This window comes from Typopeltis vanoorti, chromosome 1 (assembly GCF_054136105.1).
Source record: "Typopeltis vanoorti isolate ZY-2024b chromosome 1, IOZ_Tvanoo_1.0, whole genome shotgun sequence".
In the NCBI taxonomy this organism is placed as follows: domain Eukaryota; kingdom Metazoa; phylum Arthropoda; class Arachnida; order Uropygi; family Thelyphonidae; genus Typopeltis; species Typopeltis vanoorti.
In genome coordinates, this window is record NC_143549.1 from 75,592,875 (window position 1) to 75,618,301 (window position 25,427).

Sequence of the window (25,427 nt, forward strand, 5' to 3'; positions counted from 1 at the left end):
CTGTCATACCTTCTCTTAAATTCATTCACACTAGATACAGTCACTATTTCAACAGGCAAACTAATTCACTCATTGTTTTCTGCGAAAAAAATCTACACCCTCTGTCCAAAAAGAAACTGAACTTTTGATAGAAAATAAAAGACAGGCCAATTATAATTATTCAAATAATTTATTTCAATCAATATTCTCACCCTCAGCTTTGATACAGCGTTTGGCACAATCAGTTAATTCTTTAAATGAGTTTTTTATATCAGTTTTTTTGGGATACTGTTGAGGATCGTGGTTACTGCCACTTGAATGTTTTCAATGGTGTCGTATCGTTTTCCTTTCATTGGCAAATGAAGTTGGGGGAAGAGAAAGAAGTCACATGGTGCTAAATCAGGTGAATATGGCGAGTGATCCAACACACAAATTTGGTTTTTGCTCAAAAACTGTCTCACAATGTTCAAACGATGAGATGGTGCATTATCGTGCAAAAGTGACCATCTGCCTGCATCACGATATTCATGCCATTTGTGACAAATTCTCGCTATCAATTGCTTCAAAACTTCAGGAGAAAACTCACCATTGACCATTTGGCCAGGCGGAACAAATTCTTGGTGGATAATGCCCTTGGAATTGTAAAAAGAAATCAGCATTGTCTTTACTTTTTACTTCTCAAAGCGGCTTTTTTTCAGATGCCCCTCTTCTGGTGGTCTCCACTCAGCACTCTGGTGCTTTGTTTCGGGCTCATACTTAAAACACCATGTTTCGTCACCAGTAACGATCATTTCAAGGAAGTTTGAGTCTTTATGAGCGGTTTTAATGAGGTCCTTGCAGTGTTCAATTTGATACATTTTTTGGGCATCGGTCAACTTGTGGGGAACAAATCGCAAATTCAATTTATGAAGGCCCAAACTCTTGATCAAAATTTGTGCACAGTTGATTTTGGAATCTCCAATTCATCTTCAATTAATCTCATGGACAATTTTGGGTTTTCTTTGATGAAATCATGCACTGTTTGGATGTTAACTTCGCTCAGTCCAGTTTTTTGGCGGCCTGGCTTTTCATCTTCCTCAAGTGTCTCACAACCACTTTGAAATCACTTAAACCACTCATAAACTTGAGTACGAGATAAGCATTCATCACTGTATACTTTTTGAAGCATTTGGTGCATTTCGGTAAAACTTTTACCAAGTTTAACACAAAAGTCAGTCGCACCTCTCTGTTTGAAACTCATTTTCCGACCATTCGTCAAAACACACTGTCACTCTTGGCACTATAACTCGGCTTCTAATGAAACAAATGTCATAAACAGTCGACACAACACTAATGAAGGTTGCCACTTTCAACAACAAAAAGATACAACAGGTGGCACCACCAGTTTCTTCTATTTTCAAAAAGTTTGGTTTCTTTTTGGACAGAGGGAGTAGTTCTTTCTTAGCTGTACAAACTTTCACAGCTACTCCCTTGTCCTCTCCCCACCATCCATATAATGAAAAATTTTATCAGCAAAAATCCTATAGCATCTTCTCAGAAGTTTATAGACTTCTATCGCAGGGGTTCTCAACCTTTTTAAATTTTGTACCACGTAAATAAGAATAAAAAAATATATGTACCACCATAAAAGCATTTCCCAATTAAAAATCAATACATCCCAAATGGAGTGTTTATAATCAAAGAATAAAACATTTTAAATTTATATTATTTATTTATATTTGTAAATGAAACTTTTACATTATAATGAAATATAGTAAATGGTGGGTAATAAATACATTTTTCTGAACATTTATTTAAATATTTTGTGTAAAAATTGTACCACCAAAAATAATGTAATGCACCATTAGTGGTGCAGTACCACAGTTTGAGAAACGATGTTCTATCGTATCACCCCCTCTTTCTCCTGTCTATCAGTGTCTACAGTCCCCATATTCTCAATCTATCCTCGTAATCTATATTCCATAATCCCGATAACATCTATCTCAATATCACTTACTGATTAAGAAAAAACACTCCAGGTTCTTTTAATAATATAGTAATATACCATTTTGCTATTTGTCTATGGTAATATACTTTGTCATTGATTTAGCTCTCAGTATCTTCAGGCTCAAGTTCCAGCTAATGAAGATTGAAAACAGTCTGAGCAGTAACTTTTCCATTAATGCATTGCAATATGCACATCTGAAAGAAAGCATACTATGCATTATTCGAATACTGAGGCAATTTGATTTTTGAAGTCAGCTGTCTTTATATACAAGTAGCCTAGTCATGAAGATACTTTACATTCAAACTCAAGTATATACTTTCTGATCCAGTAAAGAAAACCTTATAAACTTTATTAACATTGTGACAAACCAGTAAATCCTATCTACTTAGTTTACTGTTTCTGTTAATTGTGTATGCACGTGAGTTCTATGACCAGTTCTGTTTTTTGGGATGAAAAACCTGAGTTTTCAGGAAGGGTAAACATTGAAGTTGAGTATCTCAACTTCAGTTAAAAAAGTTGTCTTTTAGGTTTCTTCTAGATGAGATTCAAATGAAGGTCTTTTCAACCAGAGGACATACTTTCCAAAATAGTGATGTAAATATTTTGGATAATAATGTAGTCCCCCCCCCCCTTATCTGTGGGTTTGCTATCCCATGTTTCAGTTATCTGCGGCGACCGCGGTATGAAAATATTAAATGAAAACTTCCAGAAATAAACAATTTATAGTTACATCAACAAAGTAAATATTAGATCCAACATTATTTCAAAGCAGAATGTTTGTAGAAACTATGCAAGTTTCATAAGTTGACTTGAGAGCTTACAAGAATACAATCATCAGCATTGCCAAGTTACACTATCTACTTGAATTAAGTAGCTAAGGCAACTCGGGGATGCCAATGATTGTATTCTCATAAGCTCTCAACTCAACTTACAAAACTTGCATAGTTTCTACAAACATTCGGTTTTGAAATAATATTGGATCTAATATCCACTTTACCTATGTAATTTTATATCACCAAAATGAAGCCATATGACTCTTTTAGTAATAGACAATTTGGCTGATCCCAGAGGTAGTCCAACACCAGGGAAACTCCTTGCAAGGGGGGGGGGGGACTACATGCACATTGCAGCCTTTTGGAAATCAGGATTATCAAGAATTGCATGCCATTCTTAGTAGTTCTCGGTTATCAGATTGCTTGTGGTGGTATCGCAGTGTTTGTGTTCAAGTAATATAGTAATAATAGCCCCAAAGTGCAAGAGTAGTGATGCTGGCAATTTGGATATACCAAAGAGAAGCCGTAAAGTGCTTCCTTTTAAGTGAAAAAGGTGAAGGTCCTTGACTTCATAAAATAATAAATAAATAATAATAATAATAAAAAACATATGCTGAGGTTGCTGAGATTCCATTCACATTCAGATCACTTTTATTATAGTATGTTATAATTGTTCTATTTTATTATTAGTTATTGTTGTTAATCTCTTACTGTGCCTAATTTATAAATTAAACTTTATCATAGGTATGTATGTATAAGAAAAAACATAGTGTATATATATATAGAATTCAGTACTATCCACTGTTTCAGGTATCTACGGGATGTCTTGGAACGTATCACCCACAGATGAGGGGGTGTGCTACTGTAATTGTAGGCAAACAAGAAACTTTTTTATTGCACAATTTAACATGATTTCTGTGATTTACAAGAAAATACAGGTAACCCTCGTATAACGCAGATGTTAGGTTCTATGGAAATGCTGTGTTATATAAATCGCGTTGTGCGAGACACAGATCACATAGAAAAAATTGGTTTAGGTTCTGAAATCGTTTACGTAAACTTTTTTGCACATAATGCATAAATGTTTTAGGCAAAATAAAATAAAGTGCATATTTTAATCATCATCCTTGTCTTCAAAACTAACATTTCGTAGATGTTTTTCATTTACGAGTGGCCAGACATCGTCATCACTTGAAATCCCTTGGACATCATTTGTATAATTCTCATTGCATACTTCGGCTGGTTTAATTATCAAGAAGTCAGTAATAAAACCTTACTTACCATTATGCTGTAATTTTTTTTATTAAGTTCATGATATGGAGCTAAACAAATATCCAATTATCTTGTGAATTTTCTGGAGCGCTCCATTGAGGGATCATTATCTGTAAAATAACTTCCTAACTTTCTAGCTAAGTCCAATCCTTCTGCTAATTTTTTTAAACTGAATTCTTTAATGGATTCATCACAATCAGAATCTTTGGCAGAACTTTCCTTATTTCGACATCATCTATTAATTCTACCAGTTCCTCCTCATTTAAATCTATTTCCCCATGAATTAATTTACTAATTTCGTTTTCAACCATATCGCGAAAGTCCTCGAAGTGGCCATTATTATAAAAATACATTTTTTACACAAAAAAAGCATTACATGTTGTATGTAACTAATCACAAAATAAAGTGCTCAACTTAAGATTAACACACTTATGATTTTTAATGTGCTTTCCTGGCAGAAAATGAAGACAATTGAAATTGTCTTCATTTACTGTAAACATTTGACGTACATGCATGCTAAAGGGTATTTCCCCCCTAACATAAATTCACTACTTATAACTACATGTGCAATACAGGCAGACGCAAATTTAATGAAGATAGAATTTGATTTTTAAGTCACGCGGTGAAAAATATATGAAAAGATAAAGGGTTTCTACAATTTGTAGACCGTGTTATATTGAAACCGCATTGTATAAGTACCGCATTGAACAAGGGTTACTACAATTTGTAGACCACGTTATATCGAAATTGTATAAGTACTGCATTATACGAGGGATTAACTGTATTGTTTTCTTGAATGTATGAGGGTGGTCTGAAAAGTTCTCGGCCTTGACCATAAATGGCAACACTATCAGCAAGATTTTTTTTTCTTCTAAGTTAGTACATCTGTCATAAGCATCCATGTGAAATTGCAAGTCATTCTGTCAAGTAGTTTGTTTTATACAGCTCTCCGAAGCAAAAATGTTGTCTGTATCCCTTGAAGTGGATAAAATTGAGTATCATGCAGTTATAAAATTCTTTGTAAAAGAAGGTTTAATGCCAAAAGAAATTCATTTGAAGTTCACAAAAGTTTATGGGCATTCTTCTCCTTTATTTTCGACAATTAAGAAATGGGCTGCTGAGTTTAAATGTGGCCATACCAGTCTTGAAGATAATCCACATGAAGGATGTCCAAAAAGTGTTACAACACCAGAAATCATTGATGAAGTGCACGATATGATATTTGGATGACCGGTGAGTCAGAGGGCATGAAATTGCTACAGGCATTTCAAAAGAACGTGTAGGATATATTTTGCATGAAGAATTGCAAATGAAAAACTTTGTGTGAGATGGTGTGTCACGCTTGCTCACAGTAGATCAAAAACGCATTGCATGAAAATCTCTGAACAGTTGTTTGAAGCATTTTAACAAGAATAAAACTGATTTTGTGCATCTATTTATTACTATGGATGAGACTTGGATTCACCATTACAGACCAGAATCCCAACAGCAGTCAAAACAGTGGACAGAATCCAGTTGTTCAGCACCTAAGAAAACAGTCAGTTCCATCAGCAGAAAAGGTTATGGCATCGGTGCTTTGGGATGCTAAAGGCATTTTGTTTATTAATTATCTTGAAAAGGGTAAAACAGTAACCAGGCAATATTATTCTGATCTTTTAAGCAGACTAGACGAAAAAATTCGTGAGAAAGACCTGGTTTGCAGAAGAAAAAAAAAATCATCTTTCATTCAGGATAGTGCACCTGCCCACAAAGATGTTTTGGCAATGGGAAAATTAAGGGATCTGCACAATGAATTGTTGGAACATCCACCCTATTCCCCAGATTTGGCTCCCTCTGACTTTATCTCTTTCCAAAACTAAAACTCTTCCTCGTTGGTCAGTGTTTTTTCTTCGAATCAAGAGGTGATTGAGGGGGTATTTTGCAGATCTTACTGAGAACCATTACAGGGATGGGATAATGGCACTGGAGCATCACTGGAATAAACGCGTTAGTCTTATGGGAGATTATGTTGAAAAATAAAAATAACTTTGAAATTATAAATTTGTTTTTTCATTGTTAGGCTGAGAACTTTTCAGACCACCCTTGTATATAAGCTAATCTGTAGAAATTATAATGATGTATTAATTTAGTAAAACTGATATATATATTTTTAATAAACGTGGATTATTCTTTTGTTTTAAATTCAGGCTTCAATGGAATTCCATATACAGATTCTAGTATCAGTGCTGGCATGATTGCTGGAGTCATGTGTGCATCTTTTGCTTTGTTGCTTGCCATCATTTCATTTATACTTTGGAGGTAAGTTGAGCAAGTAGATGTTATATCTTTACTTTGAGGATATTGGAAAATCTTTAATTATTGTAATGTGGCAAATCTTGAAAGAGAATACAGCTTTTATATAATTTATAAAAGAATATAAATTATAAATTTTATAAATTATAAAATTTATAATTTATAAAACTTTATATAACAATTTATATAAAGTTTTAATATATTAAATTTTTTCCATTTAACATTAAAAAATAAAAACGCTCATTTTTTCATTTTTCTACTTATCTCTCAGTTTGAAAGCCATACGATTGGAGATTATTATATTAAGTGCGCTTGTTATAAATCGTGTTATTAATATTGATGCTATACTCTTAATGATGTGCTTTATCATACAATAAAATCAATAATAAATTAGTTTATTAATTGCTCTGCCAATTCACATTCCTCAGTCATATTTTCCACCTAGTCCTATTTTCAAAAATTGTCATGGAAACCAGTTGATTTACATGAAAATAGTTTTCTCATTTTCAATTTAACACGTTCACTGCCAACTACGAGTATACTCGCAGTTGGTAAACCAGCTACACATGCCAGCTACGAGTATACTCATATGACACTTACCGCCGGCAACGAGATTACCATACTGACCTTGAAGAAGTGAAAATGCTTGGCTTGTGGAGCTAGCATCAAACTGTGTATTCTCATAGATGGTATATGCTCTGCACAAGCCAACTACGAGTATACTCGTATGATGCTGACCGCCGGCAACGAGAGTACTGTACTGACCTTGAAGAAGTGAAATTGCTCGGCGTACGGGAACAGACTATGCCGATGTAGCATGGCAGCGAACGTTTTAATAACGTATCACTAACTTGTAGCTACTAGTATTATTAGTATTAATTACTATTAATATTAAATATTTGCATTTCTTATGTTTTTCTTTTTATGATAATACACATTTTCATTTTAACTGGTTTATTAATTTAATTATAATTATCCTTTGATGCTATACAAACATGCATGTTCTAGACGCATTACAAATCATGTACAACACGTTATGATGCAGCATTACCCTTACACAGTGCATACAATTCACTCTAGTTATCTCTTCTAAGCAGTTTACTTTCTCATCTTCCCTCTTTTTTGTGTTTGGCTCACTGGTCGTACACAGTTAACTTGACTTTGTAGAAACCTGCTTAATCCTATCTGCATTATCTGCTGTGTTTGTAAATTGTGTTGTTCTGGCCAGTTTGCCTATGTTTTTGTGGGATGAAAAACTAGAGTTTCTATGAGTGAAAACCCTATCACCTCTACACAAGATCAGTCAAGTCCTTTATTTGAAAAGCCCTGATAAAAGGCTTTACAAGTAAAGATAAGTATAGAGCTTTCAAGAATGTGAAGCGGCCTGTCTTATTTCTTTTTTCATATCCTAGATAGGATTCGAACCCAGATCTTTTCAGCTGTGGAGCATCTTCAATACTTACTGAGCTATAAATGCCCACTTCACTTTCAGTGACCAATTATTCAAACAAGCCTTTGATTTTTGAAATGAAATTTGGAATTATTTCTGGGTCAAAAAATGATCATAAAGACTTTCTAACTTCTTTATGACTCACATTAAAGTTCTCTTCAACCCATTGACATCACATACTCATTATATGCCTACATAAAATTATACATAAAAATCATATGTTGTCTACATATTAACTATTAAATATAATGGTCTTTGTATAGACAATATCCTAATATGATCCAGCAGTATAAACAGTTCTCTAAAATTCATGTTGGAATACAAAACTTGCATAATCTGTGAACTTCTTATGCTTTATTGCCTAAACAAAATCTTGCTTTTGGAAATCACCATAACGAAGCAATACCAGAAAGTACCTTTATTCTGTCTCTTACCGCCCACTGTATTAAAAAAATCTCTCCTGCACGATCAGTTCCATGACAAATCTGAAGACCTTCGAGAAGAAATCTACTTCCTCATTAACAGATTTTAAGTAAGAGTCTGTTTCCCTGTCCACCTTTCTCTTTCCATTTACAAAATATCATGACGAAAAGCCAAGAACTAAACATCCAACCCAAAGAAAATCTGTTCAATAGCCATAGCAAAATCTTCTTATACCCGTATAATATCCTAATATGATTCATCATATTAGGGAAGAATTTTTCATGCTAAATATAATAAGTTGCCCAGGGTTTTTTAATACTCATCCTCTGTAGTCTGCATATCTATTGCCAGCCTGGTTGGCTTATCTGATCTCCAACCAACAAGCTCTGAGTTCAAACCTGCCATGGTCACAGATATACAGCAGTGAACAAATTAATCTGAACACTCATATTTTAAAGAAAAATTTTAATTTTGCAAGAAAATATGAGGGTGGTCTGGAAAGTTCTGATAAACACTTAGAACAAAAATGATATTAAAGCAACTGATATAACCACAAGAAAGAACATACGCAGATATAAGAATGTAAGAACATAAGTTATCTTCATAACTCTTCTACCAGTATGTTCTGTCTTGTGGTTTTATCAGTTTCTTTAATATAATTTTTGTCTAGGTATTTATCAGAACTTTCCAGACCCTACTTCGTAAGTACAAAAATTAAACTTCAACTTTATCTAATAATTTATACATGCTCCTCTGTTCCTAATAAGTTGATTAATTGGCTTAGGCATGGACTCTACCACCATAGAACACATTTTTCTTATTTCTGCATCTCAAAACCATACTTTTATAATGGATTATATTAAGTTATCCTTTGTATCACAATTTAATTTTCCAAATCTCTTTTTTCACTATGGCCCACAAATTTTCTTTTGCATTAGTGGTAATTATAGGTATAACCTAGCCACTGAAGCATGGCTGTAGGTTTTGTGGAGCCTTGGGAAAAAGTTATTAGTGGGGTCCAAAAATATTTGCAAAAAATAATTTTTTTATTGAAAAATCATATAATTTTATTAAACATAATTCACAAACATTAAATACATATAGTTATATACTAAAATATTTCCCATATCAAGACAATTCTATTATCAAATTTTCTTAGAAATTTGAAAGTGCAGAGCCTCGGTCTGACGCCCGAAACACCAAGGTCTGAGCTAGCCCTGCACTGAAGCAATTGAATGACATAATTTTTGAGGAACTCTTTCACTTTATTTTGAAGTGTGGCATGAGGGAAGCTCCTCTTGGAATACGAGTTCTTTATCTTTCTGGATCTCTGGGATTACTCTTTTCTTCAATATTTTTATGTATTGCTCACATTTCATCATACCTTCAACAAGCACAAGTGATTCTGGACTATCATGTATAAAACAACCCCAGAACTTTTTTCATGTCACTTCAGACTTCTAATAAGTGGGGAAGTGGTCTCACATTGTGCAAAGAAATTCATCTATCACTTAAAGACAATCACATACAGTAGCGAACAAATTAAACCAAAAAAGGCCACATTTTTGTCAAGTTTTTGGTTTGGTTTGATTTTTGTTCCAGTTGCTCACAATAATTTTGGTTTGGGTTTATTTTTTTTGGTTTTGGTTTTAGTTCACTATTTTAGTTGAGTGCTTGTGTGTTTTAACTGTCTCTATGATGTTTATTTAACACTATTGTGTGTTTTTAATAGTGTAAACAAGTTGATATTCATAGTGTTTTATTCATTTTGTGCAGCTATAAAATGGGTACATCTCCAAGAAAGGATTCAAAAAATATGTACTCTTTCTCAGCACACATCCATGACTCGAAGGCAAATTGCCAATGAGTGGGGTGGTGGTTTGGATACTGTTAATGCGATTTTAAAGAGGTTTAGGGGGATAGGTACCATTTCTCCTGACATTAAAGGAAAATGTGGGCCGAAAAGGAAACCTCCATTTAATCAAGAATGTTTACTAGTTAGGAAAAGCAAAATGAATGCAATATTGTCTGCTGTAGGCTTAAATAGGACTTGGCAGCTAGTGGGATTAATGTTTCTAACATGACAGTCAATCAGAGATTGCTGGAAGCTGGGAGGACTACCACATTCCAAAAAAGAAAACTGTTGACAAAGACTATGCAGAAAAGAAGCTCCAGTGGGCAAGTGTACAAAGATTGGACTGTTGAGAAGTGGAAGAAGGTCATATTCTCAGATGAGAGCCATTTTTTTTTTTTTTTGTCCAAGGAGAGTAAGTACCCTATGTTTGCATATCAGCAACTGAGAAGACTTCTCCTGTCCACTTTCAACAAGCTCCTAAACACCCAGCTAAAAAGATATTCTGGGGTTGTTTTACACATGATGGTCCAGAATCACTTGTGCTTGTTGAAGGTATGATGAAATGTGAGCAATACATAAAAATATTGGAGAAAAGAGTAATCCCAGAGATCCAGAAAGATAAAGAACTCATATTCCAAGAGGAGCTTCCTTCATGCCACACTTCAAAATAAAGTGAAAGAGTTCCTCAAAAATCATGACATTCAATTGCTTCAGTGCAGGGCCAGCTCAGACCTTGGTTTTTCGGGCCTCAGACCGAGGCCCTGCACTTTCAAATTTCTAAGAAAATTTGATAGTAGAATTTTTGATGTTTCAAAAATGTATTGATATGGGATATATTTTAGTATATAACTATATGTATTTAATGTTTATAAATTATGTTTAATAAAATTGTGATTTTTCAATAAAAAATTATTTTTTGCAAATATTTTTGGACCCCACTAATAACTTTTTCCCAAGGCCCCACAAAATCTACAGCCAGCCCTTCTTCAGTGGCCAGGTTTAACTCAAAATTACCATTAAACCTAAAAGAAAATTTGTGGGCCATAGTGAAAAAAGAGATTTGGAAAATTAAATTGTGATACAAAGGATAACTTAATATAATCCATTATAAAAGTATGGTTTTGAGATGCAGAAATAAGAAAAATGTGTTCTATGGTAGTAGAGTCCATGCCTAAGCCAATTAATCAACTTATTAGGAACAGAGAAGGTTTTGGTTTGGTTATTGTCTCAGTTCACAATAATTTTGGTTCATAATTCCTCCCGTAATCATTTATTTATTAGGTCTCATTCACTAAATAATTTCTCCAGACTCTTGATGTCAAATGTATTTAAGCGCAGACTATCCTTATATAAATCCATTCTTTCATCCAACTCTCCACACATCCATAAACTTGCAACCATTCCTTCTACACAGCCTGCATCTTTAATTGTTTGTCATCACAGCTCTTGTCCTTAATTCATTACTATCATTTCTTGGCAATTGAATGAATAATATAAGCTCTAAACGCAAGAAAGATATTTAATTAACCAAATATTTTGGTCTGGAAATAGCAGACCATCTTCAGTGGCACTACAAGGACAGTTAAAAAAAAAAAATAAATAAAATAAAAATACAAGGTGGAATACTAACAATAGATCATTTAAAAATAGAACAAGCCGCGTGATGTTATATCACTAAGTAATAAAGGAAATATTTTTAAGCAGAGACATGATTGAAATAAAGATATTAATTAATAATATTAAATAACATAAAATTAATATGAATTAATGAGTTATCCTGATTAGACTTTCCCAGATTTTTTATATAGATATACAGTCATTCCGATTCAGGTTAGGACGATGGAGTAAGGCCTCTACGCTCTCTTTGAATAAACATTCAAATTTATAATGGGATCTATGTAAGAGGCGAGTTTTTGACCAAAGGATGTTGTGGTTAGTTTCAATCCCGTGCTGAGCCAATCCAGATTTTTCAGGTTTGTTGTGATGAATGGAGGATTGATGTTCTTGGATTCTTTTTTCAAGAGAACGTCCAGTTTGTCCAAAATAGGAGAGATCACAGTTGCAGGGAATTTGATAAACTCCAGGAAGAGACATAGTTGAGCGTTTGTCTTTAGGAAAAGGAAAATGGGAAGATGATTTGTTAATAGGTGAATATGTAGCTGTTAACTCATATTTCTTCAGAATTCTTGCAATAGGTTCTGAAATCCCGGAGATGTATGGAACCTATCACAAGAATTCCTGAATCAGAATGACTGTATATCTATATCAAAAATCTGGGAAAGTCTAATCAGGATAACTCATTAATTCATATTAATTTTATGTTATTTAATATTATTAATTAATATCTTTATTTCAAGCATGTCTCTGCTTAAAAATATTCCCTTTAATACTTAGTGATATAACATCATGCAGCTTGTTCTATTTTTAAATGATCTATTGTTAGTATTCCACCTTGTATTTTTTTTTTTTTTTAAACTGTTCTTGTAGTGCCACTGAAGATGGTCTGCTATTTCCAGACCAAAATATTTGGTTAATTAAATATCTTTCTTGTGTTTATGTGCTTATATTATTCAGTCTTTATGTCACAAATATCCTTAAAAACATCAAATTGGCAATTGAATATAACTAATATTTCAAATAACTATAATTTGAATGAAAAATCAAATGTCACTGAGAAAAATACTCTGAGAATCCACTTGATATTTAATTAATAAGATATAATAAATTAATTTAATGGGAAAAGTTCACATTATTTTAGTAATATAACAGTAGTTTCTCTTTGTCCATATAGAAAATATTTCCAAGCTGCTTATTATTATCTTGATGACCCACCAGGGAACAGAGCCTCTCCTCAACTGTCTGAGACTTTTGGTGAGTTTATTATATAAACATATGGATGGCTTCAGATTGACTTTAGAGTTACAAATTTCCATCTTTCTCTAATTTAATTGTATAAATGGTTATAATATTAAACTGCACATTTATTCTATCAAGTTAGTTTGAACCAAACTTGTAGTTTTCAAACTGAAGCAGTGCAGAATGGATAATGTATCATTCTCCAATATGTATATTGGAGAATGATGTGTGTGTGTGGGTGTGTGTAGGATATGTTTTTGAATCTCAATGTGGCCATGAAGGGTTGTGAATGTCTCTCAACGAATTCCATTGTCCTGTGTGAGATCACACTCTGCTTACTGAGTGCAAGAAATGACTTGGAAAAAAAGTTCTGTGTTTGGATTCTAGAGCAGTTTCCAGATTATCTAATCCTTAGAGCCTACCTGTTGTATTACTGTATTCATCAGCAGCCATTATTTGTTCACTGCTGAATGAAAGCCTCCCTCAGAAGCTCTCTGTTCATTTTTATCTTGAGTTTTTCTGTACCATTGAATTCCAGCCATCTCTTTGGTTTTTCTGTAGCTCTCTCTTTCTATTTCTGGGATACCATTTAGATATCAACTTTGTGTCCATTTTTGAGTTTTACATCTTGCAGTATGATCTGCCCATTGCCATTTTGAACTCTTAATGACTGTTATAATGTTTCTCACTCTAGTCTGAGCTTTGATCCAAGTATCACACTCCTTTCTAGAACGGAAATACCAAGTAATGATCTTTCCATTTTCCTCTGGGTAATCCTCAACCAATTTTTTTTTTGTTAAAGTTCATATTTCACTTAAATATGTCATGACTGGAGGTATACGACTTGAATATTTTTCTTTTAAGGCAGATTGGAATGTTTCTTTGAGTGCTTCATGATGTTTTCCAAAGCCTATCCAATCAAGTTGGATTTTAATATAATTTCTTCTTAATACTTATTACTATTGTATTATAGGTCTGTAATCATGTGCGAGTGCTATTCACATTTAAAAATAATTAAATAAACTTTGAGCTGTCAAGCTAATTTGTGCTTGCCTATATAACTTTGCTCATAATATTTTAAAATAGTATTCTGTTCATAACCCACGACCTTTTATTAAATTATAATCCTGACTGTTATTATTCAAGATGTCTTTAATGCCGCTTGTGATATAGTAATGATTATTAAAATATGTAGGCACAACAGTTAATAATAATTTCATATTGCAAATATTTTGACCTTGTGAAGTTGCTTATACACTAATGATAGTCTGATATTTGTAATAATAAAAATTATCATTATTAACTCTTGTGCCTACATAATAATAATAATTTATGCAGAATTTGCCTCATAATGTTAACAAGCTTTCATCTAAATTGGTAATAGTAATTTCTTTTGGTTGAAAAGACTGATTTGAATTCTGTCTAGTATAAAAACCTTTATGAAGGCATATCAGCTGAAGTGAGTTAGCCAGTCTCATATGGATGTGGGAATATTTTTCCTCCTAGAGATTTTGGTGTTTTATCTTGCAAAGCAGACAAACTAGCCAGAAAAACAACTAACAGGTATAATATACACTAGCCTACTAGTCTTAGTTTCTTTGGTTATAATTCCAAAGAGCTAAGCCCAAACAGTTCATAATATTAATAGTCTCACTTTCACAATTTAATATCAGATTGCTAATTATGATCATTGTTGTAAAAAAAAAAAAATTATGTGGAAACATACAATACAATAGAATAATTAATGTGGCCATCCACCTAATAGAATTATGGTGAAGGGTGAGATGAATAAATTTATAGAATAAGAAAGAAATTAGTCACGACACTAAACTTGCAGTATATATACAAGACAATATTCATACCTCTTTTAATTTATGGGATGCTTAAGGGTCAAAGCTGTATAACTGAGAGGAGACCTCCACATAGCCTTTAAAGGAATGTGGAGAACTGACCAGGGCTTCTGACCTAATGTCCAATCCTCACCTTCTTGTGCTACACCCTGTTAGGTATCTACCTGGATACTGAACGAACGAGGATGGGCTGCCAATTTGGGATTTAGCCAACCAAATTGTATTCTTATGGCTTAAACCACAATATTAAATGATGGTACAACATGATAGAATTTCATGCAGCTGGGGCGTTGCCCAGTTAAATAAGGCCCCCATTGTTTTCGCCAGGGAACCAGGGCGAACAGTGAAAAGGCAGATACTGGAACAAATCCTAAAACACATCCCAACTCAATATCACCAGAATTGAAGATCAGTACTATCAACATAAGGAGCCCGAATGGCAAAGAAATGGCGCTAGCTGATGAATTGGATAAGTACCAGATCGACATAATAGGGGTGACTGAAACAAAAAAGACCAAAACTGGTGAGCTCTTCTGAGCAATAAATACAAAATGTTATATTCAGGCAATGACAATCAAGCCTGTGTGTAGAGGCTTAAGTGCCGTGAGAACATCATGTTGGAGGCTTAATGGATTGTATACAGCACTCAGAAAGGATTAAAAACAGAATTTAATTCTTCCTATATTTCGTCTCAGTCAATGAGACATCTTCAATGATTACAAAAAACACTAATGTAACATAAAAACAAATAACAAACAATACTAAGCCCAACTATGTGGGAGACACTAAAGTCCTATCTAGGTGTAGTGCCCTCTAGGGCAGTTGTAGGTGGCCTGGAATGTAAAGTGGGACCTCTGCTGATAAGCGTTTCCCAAATCTTAGGAAGCTTAATGCAACCATATTTGTTAAGATTTGGTTGATTCCTGAGAGCTGCTGCTGATTCTAAGAATAGTCTTTCTCTTTTGAATTTGCTGTGGTGGAGCATGATGGTTTTTTTCCATGAGATCCTGTGAGTTGTATTCAAGACATGGTCAGCCAGGCCTGACTGACCATAGTCGTGCTTGCAGATGTATGACTTATGTTCCTCCAGGCGGATAGTAGCTTATCTGCCTATCTGTCCAAAGTATGCCAGTTTACAGCAATAGGGTACTTTATAGACTCCAGGCACTGAGAGAGGAGGGAGCTGATCTTTTGTAGAGCAGATGAGGGTAGCAAGTTTGCAGTGGGGCTTAAATGCTGTTTTTAGGTTGTATTTTTTTTAAATCTTGGCTATTTTTTCAGATGTGCCACGGATGTAGGGTATGGTGACGGCATTTCTAAACTCTTTTTGAAGAGAAGACCAGGCAATCGGGCAGGAACTGATTATTTTTCTAATGCTGTGATCACTGTAGCCATTGGAGAGGAAAGTGTTGTGTATGTGGTCAAGCTCAGTTGTAAGGACGGTTCCACTGGAACAAAGATTATGGCCTCTCTTGGTAAGAGTTTTAATAATGCCATATTGTTGAGCAGGGTGGTGGATGTATCTACCTATGTGCGTGAGTTTTTTATATATCGAAGGAAAGTGTACCCATTGGGGAGGCTTGTGACTAAGGTGTGTAGGGAGGGTAAGCAATTGTTCTTTTCCTTTTCCATCGTGAACTGGATTCTTGGATGTAGGCTGTTGAGGTGACTGAGGAAGGCTTCTAATGTGTCTGGGCCATGAGGACAAATAGAGAACACATCATCTACATATCTTAGCCAGATGGAAGGTTTGAGAGGGGCTGAGTCTATGGCTCGTTTTTCAAAATCTTCCATATAAAAATTGGCATGGGGGGTGAGAGGGGGGGGGAACCCATGGCAGTTCCTTTTATCTGCTTATAGATTTTGTTCTTCCAAGAAAAATAACCAGAATAGATGGCAAAGGAAAAGAGATCTGAGATGTCAGAAGGAAAAACGATTTTTAAGAGTGTTAAGGTATCAATTAAGGGAATATTGGTAAACAATGAGGAGATGTCAAAGCTTACCAATATGTCAGTGTTATTTAAGGTGTTAAATTTTCTATGATCGTTTTGAAATGGGTAGAGTTTTTTTTATATAGGATGTGGAAAGTGTAATGAGGGAGGTCAGAGAGTTGGCCAGCTGTTTTGACAGTTTGTAGCAAGGTGAGTTAGTGGAATCTACTGTAGGTCATAGTGGGGAATTGGATTTGTGGATTTTTGGTAAACCGTATATTCGGGGAGGATGGGAACAGGAAGGTTTGAGTTTCTTCGTGATTTTCGGGGGCCAGGAACACTTTTTTAAGTAAGTTTTTAACTTGTGTTTTTGTGGGGTCATGTTCTAGCGGGGTTTAGGTAGAGCGATCTCATAGGATAATCCCCATTTTTCGATTGTATTCCGTGGCATTAAGAACGACTGTGGCATTACCCTTATCAGCTCTGATGATAACGATACTTTTTTCTTTTTGTAATTTCACAAGAGCAGTGCATTGGGAGGACGATAAATTACTTTTAGGAGGCGAAGACTGGGCGAGGATGTTAGCAATGTCAAGTCTGATGTTGTTTGCTATCTCCAGTGCTAAGCGACAGATCCTGCATTCGACATTAAACATCAAATTAAGCACCGGCACTTCTTTCGGAACGACCACGAAATTGTGGCTGAGGCTTAGGGTACTAACGGCATCGTCGCTGAGCCTTTTGGACGATAAGTTCACTACTGTCTGGAACGGTTGAATTTGCAGTTGCAGCGTGGCTTTACAAAGGTTGTTAAATTTCTTGATATGTTTATTTTTTGAAATTCTTTCTGTGCAGAAGCTTCCGAGATGCCAGAGAGAATAGACTAATGTTCAGAGTTAAGTACAGCGGAGAGCTCCGATTGTAAGGAGCCAATGGCGGCATTAGTCACAGAGAGGGTGGCACGAGTAGCGCCGATTTGTTCCCTCAGTAGTGCCTAGTGTGGTTATAAATGTGGAGGGCTTTTTTGGAGTGGAATTATTCTAGTTATTTTTCTTGGAAGAACAAATTCTATAAGCAGATAGAAGGAACCACCATGGGTTCCCCACTCTCACCCCCCCCCCCCTTGCCTATTTTTATATGGAAGATTTTGAAAAATGAGCCATAAACTCAGCCCCTCTCAAACCTTCCATCTGGCTAAGATATGTAGATGATGTGTTCTCTATTTGTTCTCATGGCCCAGACATTAGAAGCCTTCCTCAGTCACCTCAACAGCCTCCATCCAAGAATCCAGTTCACGATGGAAAAGGAAAAGAACAATTGCTTATCCTTCCTAGACACCTTAGTTACAAGCCTCCCCAATGGTACACTTTCCTTCACGGTATATAGAAAACCCACGCACATAGGTAGATACATCCACAAATGCTCCCACCACCACCCTGCTCAACAATATGGCATTATTAAAACTCTTACCAAGAGAGCCCGCAATCTTTGTTCCAGTGGAACCGTCCTTACAACTGAGCTTGACCACATACACAACACTTTCCTCTCCAATGGCTACAGTGATCCCAGCATTAGAAAAATAATCAGTTCCTCCCCGATTGCCCGGTCTTCTTTTCAAAAAGAGTTTAGAAATGCCGTCACCATACCTACATCCGTGACGCATCTGAAAAAATAGCCAAGATTTAAAAAAAAATACAACCTACAAACAGCATTTAAGCCCCACTGCAAACTTGTTACCCTCATCTGCTCTACAAAAGATCAGCTCCCTCCTCTCTCAGTGCCTGGAGTCTATAAAGTACCCTGTTCCTGTAAACTGGCGTACTTTGGACAGATAGGGAGATCAGCTACTATCTGCCTGGAGGAACATAAGCCATACATCTGCAAGCACGACTATGGTCAGTCAGGCCTGGCTATCCATGTCTTGGATACAACTCACAGGATTTCATGAAAAAAACCACCATGCTCCACCACAGCAAATTCAAAAGAGAATTTGCTGTGGTGACTATTATTAGAATCAGCAGCAGCTCTCAGGAATCAACCAAATCTTAACAAATATGGTTGCATTAAGCTTCCTAAAATTTGGTAAACGCTTATCAGCAGAGGTCCCACTTTACATTATAGGCCACTTACAACCGCCCTTAGAGGGGCGCTACACCTGGATAGGACTTTAGTGTCTCCCACATAGTTGGGCTTGGTATTGTTTGTTATTTGTTTTTATGTTACATTAGTTTTTTTTGTAATCCCTGAAGATGTCTCATTGACTGAGATGAAATATAGGAAGAATTAAATTCTGTTTTTAATCCTTTCTGAGTGCTGTATACAATCCATTAAGCCTCCAACATAATGACAATCAAGGAAAAGAAGGAATAGCCATAGTATTCAACACTAAATACGAGGTTAATCTTCTTGAATAGCAGGCAGTCTCAAGTAGAGTGATGTGGGCAAATATCATAAGTGGGAACTGGACAATGAGACTTATTTGTGTCTATGGTCCCAGACGGTTCTCCTAAGGTAGAAGTGAGGAAATTTTTGAGGCTTTAGAAAAAGCAACTGACACAATGAAAAATGAAAAGTTGGACCTTGTTGGGGATCTAAATAGCAGAGTAGGAAATGATTGTCAGACATACAAAAATATTTTGGGAAAATTTGGAGAAAAGAGCAAAGCTAATAATAATGGCAAATACCTGTGTTGGATTTCTGCTCAGGACATGGACTGGTTATTACTAATACCATGTTCCAACATAAAAATGTGCACAAATTCACATGGAGATAAGAGGAAAGGAATAAGAAAAGTCTCATTGACTATGTTATTGTTGATAGTGATGTTTTCTCTCTGGTGCAGGACACTAGAGTGTACACAGGATTTGAAATTGGAAGTGATCACCATTTAGTCTTAAGCAGGATAAAATTGAATTTCATATTGAAAAGAAGAACATGTAAGAAAGTTTTAAAATGAATAAAAGTTGAGCAGCTCTCAGATGTGAACTGTAGACTAAAATATGCAAACATTATTCGAGAAAAAATGAATGAGTTTGAGAACAGGAATCAAACCTTCAAGATTCAGTGGCAAGCTCTGAAGGAAACATTGATTGATTCTGCCAGAGAGGCATGTGGTATGGTTGTCTGCAAGGATAGAAAAATCAGAACTCCATGGTGGACACAGGAAATTAAAGAGGCAGTGAAGGAAAAGAAGAAAGTATATCAAAAGTTCCTGGCAAATAAGTCAGCTTGTGCTCTTAGAGAATACAGAGACAAATGTAAGAAAGCTAAACACTGTGTAAAACAAGCTAAACAAAAGTCATGGGAAGACTTTGGTAAGAACATAGAAAATAAATATCAAGAAGGTGGCAAGATATTCTGGAGGTTGTTGAAGAAGCTCAGAAATGGAGGAAATAGTGCTGTAAAAGGAATTAGAGATGATAAAGGTGATATGAAAATGGTAGAAAAAGATATGCTTGAAGTATGGAGTAATTACTTTGAAAAATTGCTAAATGAAACTAGCAGTGATGACAGCACAGTGATAAAAAAACACTGACCAGGCATGCAATCAGGAATACATATCCATGCTTGAAGTAGAAAAAGCCATCAAAAGTCTGAAATGTGGAAAGGCAGCTGGAGTTGATGATATTTGACCAGAAATGCTCAAGTATGGAGGTATAAAAGTTTTACAGTGGCTACACTGCATAGTTCAGATGGCCTGGACAGAAGAACTAATTCCAGATGATTAGATTAGAGCTCTCATAGTACCCATATATAAAAAGGGAAATAAAACTGATTGTGAGAATTACAGAGGTATTTCTCTACTGAGTGTTCCTGGTAAGATTTATGCCAGTATACTTGAGAAACGGTTGAGAAGGATTGTGGAAGAGAAGCTTGGTGAGGAATAAGCTGGATTCAGGCCAAATAGAGGCTGTCAGGATCAGATATTCAATTTATGACAAATAGTTGAAAAGTCATGGGAATATAACAAAGATCTGTATTTAAGTTTTGTAGATCTGGAAAAAGCATATGACAAGGTGCCAAGAGAGAAGCTATTCAAAACGCTACAATTGTATGGTGTAAGTGGATCATTATATCAAGCAATACTTAGTCTTTATTTGAGTTGTAAGTCAGCAGTTAGAATTGAAGAAAGTACAGAGAGATAGTTTAATGTTAAGTATGGTGTCAGACAAGAATGTACATTATCGCCTCTGTTATTCATTATCTATATGGATTACATTATGAAGGAAAGTGGTATTAAACCTGATATCAAAATTGGAGATGTTAATGTCAGCTCCTTGCTTTATGCAGATGATGTTATACTTCTAAATAAACCTGCTACAAGTCTGCAAGATTCCCTGACTAAATTGAATAACTGTTGTGATAGATATGGTATGAAGGTCAGCAATAACAAGACAAAGATAATGAAAATATGCAGAAGCATTGAAAATATCAGCTGCATTGTGAATGGAGAACCTATTGAACAAGTAAAACATTTCAGCTACTTAGGCATGATTTTTAGTCGGTAAATTATATATGGAAATAGACAACAGAATCAACAAATCTGGTATGGTAGAAAGTCAACTGAATAAATTTATATGGAATGAGAAAGAAATTAGTCAAAAACACTAAATTTTGAACACTAAATCTTGTATATTTGCTGTATACAAGACAGTGTTCAAACCAATTTTAACTTATGGATCTGAGAGCTGGGTCAGAAGTAAACACTTGACCAAAGACTAGAGACCGTAGATATGAGAGTTCTGAGAAAGATTAGGGCATGAACAAATGGCATCAGTGGCAATATCATATTAAAAATGGGGATATTAGGAAAGTACTTGACATTGTCAGCATCCAGGAATGCATTAGCAAAGCTAATCTCAGGTGGTATGGTCACTTAAACAGAATGGGCGAGGAAAAATTAGCCAGACAAGTGTTCTCTGCCAGGTTGGCAGGAAAACGACAGATATAGGAGATTGATATGGTAAAAAGTGCCTTAGATGATAGATATATAAATATAAGATCTGACAATGTTGTAGCTTTGACAGGTAACAGATTGATTTTGGCAGAAAATTGTAGGTAGGAAGTTATCAATGATGTAAATTTTTCATTTAGTACTATCATATCCTGTACAACCCTTGAGGGTAAATGTCAGGAATTTGATGATGAAGAGGAAAAATACCCAGGAGGAAGACTGTATGTATATATGCATGTATGTATCTTCCACATCAGGCAAATATATTTTCTCAAAGTTTATACAGCATGGGAGTTGCAAACTTTTCAGTAGAATTTTATTTGTAAAATTTGCATTTTTACTTATAGTGATATCAAAAATCTCATTTTTGATCCTATTTCAAGTTTACACACACACAACAATTCAATTCTGTCATTAAATTCCTGACATATCTTCAGAGAGTGTACAGTATATTATGAAAAGAAATTACAATTTTCCTCCAAATTAATCTGTTATCTGTCAATACTCCAATATTATCTAATATTATATTTCTGTCTTCTAAGACACTTTTTATTGTATCAGTCCACCTATGTCTTTGTATTTGTCTGGGTCTTTTTCCTGCCAATCCTGACAAAGAAAACACTTGTTTTGCTACTCTTCCCTCCTTCATTATGTGGCTGTTCAACCTGAGATTAACTCTGCTAACACATTTCCAAATGCTAACATTGTCAAGTTCTTTCCTAATATCCTCATTTTTAATATGATATTGCTATTGATTCCATCTGTTCACTCCTCTAATCTAATGATCAAGAGTTTTATTTCTAATCCATCTCTCAGATCGATAAGTTAAAATTGGTTTGAACACTGCCTTATATACAGCTAATTTGCTTTTGGCTGATTTTTCCCTCTCTTATTCCATATAAATTTATTCAATTGACTTCCTACCATACCAGCTTTCATAATTCTGTTGTTGATTTCCATATTTAATTTGCTATCTGCACTGAAAATTCTGTGTATGCAGCTGAAATACATAAGTTCTTGTTGATATTTTCAGTGTTTCTCTCTATTTTGATTGTCTTTGTCTTTTTATTGCTGATTTTTTATCTCAGATTGATTACAACAGTTATTCAGTTTAGTCAGGGAATCTTGTACTGGATTTATTTAGAAGTATCACATCATCTGCTTGGCTGAGATTAACATCTTCAATTTTGACATCAGTTCGATAGCACTTCATAATGTGATCCATATAGATGATGAATAACAGATGAGATATTGTACATCCTTGTCTGACACCTGATTTAATATCAAACCATTTTCCTGTAGCTCCTTCAGTTCTAACTGCCAGTACAGTAATGAGGGTATGAAGTGCCTGTGGCAAGTGTCCATTGACATCATATAACTGTAGCATTTTGAATAGCTTTCTTCTTGATGCTTTTCCAGATCTATGAAACAAATACAGATCCTTGTTATATTCCCACATTTTCTCAACTATTTGTCTTAAAGTAAAAATCTGAATTTGAAAACCCCTATTTGACCTGAAATCAGCTTGTTCTTCACCAAGCTTCCCTTCCACAATTTTGCCTAGCCATTTCTCAATTTTTCTTCTTCTTTTCAGCCATTTTCTGTCCACTGCTGGACAAAGGTCTTCTCCAGTTCTTTCCACCTTTCTCTGTTCTTGGCAATGGTTGACTAATTTTCCCCAACAAAATTTGACAATTCATCACTCCACCTTCTTTTAGGACATCCTCGGCCTCGTTTCCCATCTTTAGGAATCCAGTTCGTTAGTATGGTGGTCCATTGCTCATCTCTTCTGGATAGATGTCTGGCCCATTTCCATTTTAGTTGCTTGTGATGAAGAATGATGTCAGTGATGCGAGTCTGGCTTCTTATCCAGGTGTTTCACTTCTTATCTTTTAATGTGATGCCTAGCATCAACCTCTCCATTTTTCTTTGAGTTGTTAATTTATTTGCCAGTGCTTTTGTTAGCGACCAAGTTTCACAACCATATGAGATGACTGGAAGTATACACTGGTTAAATGTCTTCCTTTTTAAACAGAGTGGGACATAATTGTTTTGAAAAATGCATTTTCAATTTTCTGAATGCACTCCAGGCAAGTTGAACTTCCCTATTTATTTCCTTTTGGAGTCCACAGTTTAGATCAATGAGATGACCTAAGTATGAAGAAACTCTTTCCAAGAAATTGTTTTCTATTATTATGTTTTTTGGTGTTACAAAATGATTAAACATGATTTTAGTTTTTTCTCTGTTTATCTTTAGACTGACTTTTCTGCCTTCATGATATAGGTCTTCTATCATTGTATTAAGGTCTTCTGGAGTGTTTGTAAAAATTATGATATCATCTGCATATCTTAGGTGTGTTAAGTTCAGGCTTAACAATTTTTATACCAAGGTTTGTCCAGTTTATATTATTAAATATTTCTTGAAGGACTGCTGTAAAGATTTTGGGTGATAGAGAGTCTCCTTGTCAGACACTTTCAATTGATATTTTATTGCTGCTCATGTGAAGTTGGATTGTTGTTGTTGTTGCAGTGAGGTATATTGCCTGGAGGAGGTCCATATATTCTCCAGGAACTCGTTTTGGAGAATATATGGACTATGGACTCGTTCGAACTGATTCTGGAGTGCTTTGATTATTGCATTAGTTTTGATGGAATCAAATGCTTTTTCATAATCAATGAAGGCTAAACAGAGAGGCAATTGGTTTTCTTCTGCTTTTTCTATTATTTGTTTTACTGCATGAATATGATCAATCATGTTAAAGCCTTTATGGAATCCTGCTTGTACTGCTGGTTGATTTGAGTCTAGAGAGGTGTTTATTATTACTTTTGTGAGAATTTTGTACAGATTAGAGAGAATGCTAATTGGTCTATAGTTCTTTACTTCTTCTTTGTCCCCTTTTTTAAATAACAGTATCAAAGTAGCATTTTTCCAATTTTCTGGTATCTTATCCTCCTCTTATAGGCTTAGATTTAGTAAGTTTGTGACATGGTGAATTATATTGTTTTCTCCCCATTTAATTAATTCTATGTGAATTTGATCTTCACCAGGACATTTTCCATTTTTCATTTGTTTTAATGCTTGTTTTATTTCATCTGAAGTGAATGGTGGGATGAATTCCATATGCAATGGAGACGAGTTATTTATATTTGATTTATCTATTGACAGATCATTATAGAGTTCTTTATAAAATTCTTCTAGCCTGCTTAGGATTTGTTCTTGGTTCCTTATTGTAGTTCCATTCTTATCTCAGTTATACATATTTCTCAATTATACTTGCATATATCTCACCAGGAACTCTCAATAGGGAAATATCTCTGTAATTCTCACATTCAGTTCTATTTCCATTTTTTATAGATGGGTACTATGTTGAGATCTCTACATCAATCATCCAGAATTTGACCATCTGTCCAGGCCTTCTGAATTACTCAGTGCAGCCACTGCAAGACATACTTGAGCATTTCTGGTCAAATATCATCTACTCCTCCTGCCTTTCCACATTTCAGACTTTTGATGGCTTTTTCTACTTCAAATATGGATATGTATTCCTGATTGCATGCCTATTGAATGTTTTTTACCACTGTGTCATTGCTTGTTTCATTTAGCAATTTTTCGAAGGAATTACTCCATACATCAAAGATGTCTTTATCCCTAGTTTTCATGTCACTTTTAATCATCTCTAATTCCTTTTACAGCATTTTCCTCCATTTCTAAGGTTTTTCAATAGTCTCCAAAATATTTTGCCACCTTCATGATATTTACTTTCAATGTTCTTTCCAGTGTCTTTCCATTACTTTTGTTTAGCTA

At 34.9% G+C, this 25,427-nt stretch overlaps 1 protein-coding gene across 1 annotated transcript in view; it reads left to right on the forward strand.

Moving 5' to 3' along the window:
* Positions 1 to 25,427, forward strand: part of LOC150110101 (putative receptor-type tyrosine-protein phosphatase mosPTP-1) — a 349,618-nt gene that overhangs the window by 181,118 nt on the left and 143,073 nt on the right. Inside the window, exons 9-10 of the mRNA XM_090413286.1 lie at positions 6,198 to 6,309; positions 12,823 to 12,902. Of these exons, the coding sequence (XP_090269412.1) occupies positions 6,198 to 6,309; positions 12,823 to 12,902 (192 nt within the window). The remainder of the gene's footprint in view (positions 1 to 6,197; positions 6,310 to 12,822; positions 12,903 to 25,427) is intronic.